General features: G+C 34.3%; 1 protein-coding gene across 4 annotated transcripts; it reads right to left on the bottom strand.

Moving 5' to 3' along the window:
* Positions 1 to 5,097, bottom strand: LOC119634912. 4 transcript variants are annotated; one of them, XM_038029341.1, is made up of 3 exons: positions 3,985 to 4,291; positions 1,418 to 1,806; positions 1 to 651 (listed from the first exon to the last, which is right to left on the bottom strand). In XM_038029341.1, exons 2-3 carry the CDS (start codon positions 1,478 to 1,480, stop codon positions 406 to 408), a joined length of 309 nt encoding a protein of 102 aa, XP_037885269.1. In that variant the 5' UTR covers positions 1,481 to 1,806; positions 3,985 to 4,291; the 3' UTR covers positions 1 to 405. The 4 variants fall into 4 exon arrangements, 2 of the variants coding, with proteins under 2 accessions (XP_037885269.1, XP_037885270.1); XM_038029342.1 differs by lacking the exon at positions 3,985 to 4,291 and adding an exon at positions 1,896 to 2,009; XR_005246995.1 differs by lacking the exon at positions 1 to 651 and adding an exon at positions 4,309 to 5,097 and having other exon boundaries at positions 1,209 to 1,806; positions 3,985 to 4,237.
* Between the last annotated feature and the right edge of the window lie 1,283 nt (positions 5,098 to 6,380).

The raw sequence follows: 6,380 nt of genomic DNA, 5'->3' as shown, positions 1-6,380 counted from the left end.
TTAAAAAAAAAAAAAAAACAAAAAAAGAAAACGGAATTATAAATGAAATAAAGTAAAATTATTTAAAATTCATTCATACTTCTTTTCATAATTAGTGCCGATTTATATATAGTTCCCGATATCGTTAGCTGAAATCCACATTACTACATACTATAGTATGCATGTATAGATCAGATCCGATATAGTAATAGTACTATTTACTCATTAGATCCACAAAGAAACGTAAGGGGTTACATTTGCATGTCTCGCCCACTAAAAGAAGATGACTTCACTGGCGGTATAAATTGCAGTTTGGCAGACGAAATAAAATGACGTATATTTCAGTGCCATGAATTGCGCTCGCGGATTTTCATCAATTACGATAGGTTAGATGAAATAGCATTACGCAGATCGCGATGAGGTCATCTATGGCATAGCCAGATATTGAGCCGCTCGATTGGAGAGCGTTTTTGTATACGAACGTGAGGCACGCGCCCAGTCTGTCGATAGCGTCAGAAGTTTCAATGGAGGCGTTTGTAATCTCGCTGGACGCAACATAACCGTCAATTTTCCAAGTCGTAGACCACCAACAGTAACAATGGACAGACCAACCATTGAGCTGTGTTGAGGTGTTTTGATCGAATGCCGCATGGAATATGGATCCACTTCGGCCTATATAAGATTATTTCAATAACTATCTACATCGGTCGGAATGGGTTCGGGTTCAACAAAGAAAATGGAAAAAATAAACTGCTTCCCTAGCTTTTTTAACTAATACTCTTGCGCCCATTTATCAAAATCACTTCACAACAACATCAAAAAAGTGAAAAAAATCAAATTTAATTACACGAAACTTTTTGTAGGCACTGCCGATTTTTCCATTTTTGCATAAAGTAGTATGTTTCGCTAAGTACATGTGGAAAATTTCAGACTTCGGACTTTTATAATGACTGAGTAACGAGCAAAAACACACGATTTCGATTAAAAAAAAAAAAAAACAGAGTTGCATTCAGTTTACCCTCCAACAATGGGCTTATGCGCGAATCAATTTAACCCATTTTCAATACCAACCGGCGTGCAAAAACGTCCTATGTTTTCAAAAAAAATTCGAAGCCGGTATTTTTGCGGCCAGGAGAGTGCCAACAACAAACGCCAAACAGACGGACAGACAACGCTAAATCAATTCAAAATTTCAAGCTTTTTCTTTTTTTCTTTTTCTATTTTTCCGGTTGATTTCAATATTTTTTTTTTCTTTTTTTTAATAAAAATTCAAGCATTTAATAAGAGTTAAAACAAATTTTACACTTACTTAGGCGAGAGGTAATGTTCAAAGAACACTATAAATATCACCTTCTATAACCGTGAAAAAAGTCTTTATGCAGTCCATGTCGTCATAAATATATATAGCATAATTTGTAATTGAACACAAAGTACTTACATAGATCGCCTTATCAAGTGCGTCATAATCATCAAAACTCTCTAGTTTTGTCTGACAAAACATTTACGCTAACAACTTTGCCAACTGGCTGGAAATATTCTTCCGTGATATTCCCTAAGACCTCCAACGAAAATTTTGTTTACTGTGGGATCATCGCTTACTTCAGAGCGAGATATAACACCTTCCATCCACTAGCCGCTTATGCTTTATCAATCGTAGTTGCATTTTTGCAAGTTACAAAACCAAAGCCTCTGAAACATTTTGTTGTAGGATCTCACATGACAATCACATCGTTGCGTTTACTTTGCTAAATAACTTAAAAACTGCTCAAATAAGTCCTTTGTTGAGTCCTTTGATGCAAATGGTTCATGTACTCCATTTTCTATTATCTATAATAAAAACAACAACAACACAAGTACTTTTTTATTATATGCTACGCAACCCAAAGCAACAGTAAACACGATGGCGCCATGCTTACTATATTCGCTGTCGCTTAACGCTTAAATTTTTCACTTAGAGTCTTGTTCGGTTCAATGAAACCTGCCATTATTTCTTTTTATTCCACCGATTCGATATCAATTATTTATTGAACTTTGCTTAATTACATTTTTTAGGATAATTTTCTTTTTTGTGTTTACTATAGAAAGAAGCAGTGTTGCCAACTTTTCTGACAATTTTAATTGCAGATTCGAAATGATTTGAAAATGGTACAACTGTATAGATATAAACAGGACGTACACAAGTCTAGGTCGAAAGATGTTTGAAAATACACAATGCTTTATCGATAATACCGTGGAACAAACATAGTACAGACGTACACTTTGGACAGACTTTGGTGTGTTATTAATGTTGACAACTTTTTTTTTCGATTTTTTTGTTGAAAGAAAAAATTTTACTGTTTTGAAGTTCATTTCATTGGCATGCACGGACAAACTCTTAGCACTCCACCTACTTTACAAAGTCTGTGAAAAGATAATCTCGATTGTGTGGTAAGTATGCATTCATTTATATTTATAGACTTACAATTCAATTAAGAATTACAGCAGCATCTAATAATGCAGACAAAAAGTATGTGTAAACAAAGTGATCTTACAAAAGAAGCTTTTGTACAAAACCCATTATGTAGAGCTTGCATGTAGAACATGTATGCAAAACAGAGACGGTGTTTAATAATGCAAGCGCAATCTATTTGTAAACAAAAATAACTTCTTGTACAAAACCAGTATATGGAACTTCCATATAGAACATGTATGCAGAACAGAGACGAAACTATTATATAGAACAATGGCGGCGTCTAATAATACAACTGCAAAATATTTGTAAACAAAGAGAACTTTTTTACAAAACTAGTATACAGAGCTTGCATATAAAACATGTATGCAGAACAGAGACGGAATTATCGCACAGAACAATAGCGGCATTTAATAATGTAAACTCAAGATATATGTAAACAGAGAGATCATATAAAGAGAGCTTTTGTGCAAAAAGCTTTGTATATTCGTTCTCATTTGTTTTGCAAGTATTGTGCCGCTTTGAGAATAAGCGTATATTCGTTCTCATTTGTTTTGCATGTATTGTGTCGCTTTGAGAATAAGCGTATATTCGTTCTCATTTGTTTTGCATGTATTGTGCCGCTTTGAGAATAAGCGTATATTCGTTCTCATTTGTTTTGCATGTATTGTGGTGGATATTGATATTCAAAAATTAAAAGGAATATTTTATTTTTATGTTTAATTTATTTCTTGCTTTTTTTTTTTGTCATTTATTTTGGCGTTTTTTTTTTTTATTTCTGCATAATAATGTTTGTGTTAAAAAAATACGTAAACTTTTTTTATTGTCTATTTTAAAGATCTGTGGGTGAGTTTTACTTTGAAGCTCTTTGAAAAATGTTCCCAATTCTATCAAGGACTGATTGCAAGGAATCTTTACGAACCAACGTGTACAACTTAAAATGAATTGAAATCTTTAGTAAGATAGTTACGCCGTGAGCTTATCTGGTTGATCTTTACAACAATATGACGAAACCCTAATCGGATTTAAAAAAAAAAAAATTGTGCATTTTGATTAAATTTTTTTGCTTTCCAAACATAATAGGTGTCTCGTGTTTCTCACTATCAGCTCGGGAGTTTCGCGAGCCAGTAACCATTATACACGGAGTAGAGACGATGTGCAAAACGATGGTGGCCAAATGAAAGCCCACGCGGGAACATATTAATTTTCCTACATAGCTTCTCCTGTCTTTATGTCTGTAAATATGCGCAAATACGCTAATTAAAAACTTTGGTTTTAAAATACAGATATTATTTGACTAGTTGGGAGCCCATTAAATTTGCTTCCTTCCTGTTATAACTACGGATCAAACTCCGCGTCTCCGCGGACCGTCCTTATTTAACTAAAGAAGCGATTATTTTCGGAAACATTTTGCTCTATATAATTTCTAAGATGATGCTCTTAAATGTAACGAAGCAAACGAAACAGATTAGTCAACTTGCAACTTGCATTTTGTTTAATGTGTTAATTCGGCAATATCCTACCAAGATGTATACTAGGTAGTACATTTAACGTACCGTCGAAGCGTGTATTAATTGTTCGTGCACCGCAGTTTCCGCGATCTAAAATTAATTCAATTGCAGATTTCATCCCGCTTGCTTGCCAACTGCATAAGTTCTTGCGGGTAACTAGTACGCTCCTCAAAGTTCATAGATCATATTCCACACATAATCCAAATTAACGAAATGTGTAAGAGATACAGCGATAAGCTTGTTTACAGTGCTGACCGTTTCATCAAGAGGATGATATAGAATACAGTATGCACGGAATCTAGAAAAATAAAAAAAGAAGTATGTAGTAAATCAGCGAAATGTAAATCTAGCGAATTTTCTTCGATATACATATTGCATATAGTGTGTGTGCACTTTTTTAGCTGCCACTTTAAACGTCACGACTTCCATTCTTTCTCTTTTCTTCTAGTATTTCTCTTCCAGTTTTTTGATATTAAAGTCGGTTCCCTCTCTTGCGTTAATATACTCTCGTGGCGGCGGCAATGGTAGGTTATTGAAAGACAAGCTGTCTGTCAAACAGACCGGTACCAATAATTTCATTATGATATATCCGTCCGGATTGACATCTTCGGCTAGAAAATGAAACCAATCGAACTCGTTGTCATACCAATCGATCGAACTTTTCATTTGATAATAGAACATATTTTGTTGGGTCGCCGGGGATTGTCTTGAAAGCAAGTTCAAATTTATTCTATTCAAATTTATTGCAGAAAATTTCAATCATTATCTTTTAAGAAAAGAATTGTAAGAGGCTTTGTGAAAAGGGCATCAAGAATGGTTGCATCCTATTAAAATGTTTTACATGTCCCGAAATATCCTTTTTGCACAAATTTCGTCGGAGGAAAAATAAAAATCAAATCGATCGAATCAATTTTCATTAATATTCAATCTCATGCTAAGAAGATGCATCTTGAAAAAGGCGACTTGTAAATGAAGCACAAGAGATCAGACTTAAAGGCATCTTTAACTCGATTCAGAAAATGAATGAGTAAAAGGTGGGGCTATCATAAATACGTCTGGGGATTGCATACGTCCGCGTAAAACCAGTGTACCTCCAGTATGAATATGTAGGACCAGAACCTCCTGTCGCTGGAGGAGTTTCAAACCAGAAAAAAAAAATAAAAATAAAAAAAAAAATAATAATAATAATAATAAATAAATAAAGATTCAAAGATGTAAAGAAATCAACGACTAATGATCTATAAAAATCTCACAACTATTGTGCATCACGAGCGTTTCAAACACGATCTACACAAATAATGAATGAATGAACTATAGCGCACCCGCATGTAAACACAAATACGTTGGACTTTTGCAGAGATTTATTGACTGAGAGTAGAATAATGATAATCGAATATCAATACCATTGGATTATATGATCGGATTTTACAGGGGAATTTGTGATCGACCAAAAACACTTGCTTTCAAGGACACATTAGCCAATCAGAATGATGGCAGGAGGCACAAGAAGTATTATGCACTCAGTAAGGGAAACCTTTTACGCGATAGACAGACATGTGTTTTGCCCTAGGGGCATGCCCTGACCCTCTGACCCTAGGGGTAGTTGTTATCTTCATTAGTTGCATGTGGAGGTCATTTTTACAGAAAAATTGAAAATTTATACAATTTAAAAGATTTTTGCAGCATGGACGAGTGGGCGTGTTGCGAGTGTACTTATGTTGCTTAAAAAATTAGAGTAATTTTCAAATCCTTTTGCAAGTTTGCAAGCGATATCTTCATTCTTGCGGACGGGAGATTGTGTACCACACATGCTACATATAGTCGGATAAACGGACAAATAGACAAGTGAACATGCTTAGATGCATTTCGAATTTGAAAGTGGCCAAGACTTTATATACTTTATTGGGTTTTTGAAGCTTGCTTGCGGAGCGTTATAAAGATTTTGAAAAAATAAATTCAATTATGACGCCCTGTAAAGTTGAGTAGGTGCGGTCAATTCTTATGCCTTCGTTTTTCGATTTTGCATACCAGATATATATTCCGGGAATATTTCATCAAAAAAAAACTCCATAGCAATCGAAAATCAATTAGGAGACGTTCACCTAAGGTAATTGACTTTGAACAGTGTGCAATTGTTAATTGCGATTGTAGAGCAACAGGAATCTTAAAATATCTATAGCTTTTAACTTTATTTCCAATATTTCATCTTTTCTCAGTTCAATCTCCAGTTCAAACTCCATAAGTTCGAAAGTTTTGTTTTTCAAATTAAACATACTTTCGCTAATCGAATTTTCGGTTATGTAATTGCAAAAATTATACTCGCCTTTTGTAAAATTAATTGATTAAAAACCGGTTCGTTACATACACGGATACATTTACTGGTTTATTGGAGCTGCCATTTCCACAAGCACGAAATTATGCAAAATATTCTCTTAACCAAC

The sequence above is a fragment of the Glossina fuscipes genome, unplaced genomic scaffold, assembly GCF_014805625.2.
Source record: "Glossina fuscipes isolate IAEA_lab_2018 unplaced genomic scaffold, Yale_Gfus_2 3, whole genome shotgun sequence".
Taxonomy (NCBI): Eukaryota; Metazoa; Arthropoda; class Insecta; order Diptera; family Glossinidae; genus Glossina; species Glossina fuscipes.
This window is presented reverse-complemented; position numbering and strand designations above follow the sequence as displayed.

Coding starts and splice junctions, on each gene's coding strand:
- LOC119634912 (XM_038029341.1), bottom strand. CDS start 1,480: ATGTTTTGTCAGACAAAACTAGAGAGTTTTGATGATTATGACGCACTT. Junction 652..1,417: donor CACTTGATAAGGCGATCTAT/GTAAGTACTTTG, acceptor AATCTTATATAG/GCCGAAGTGGATCCATATTC.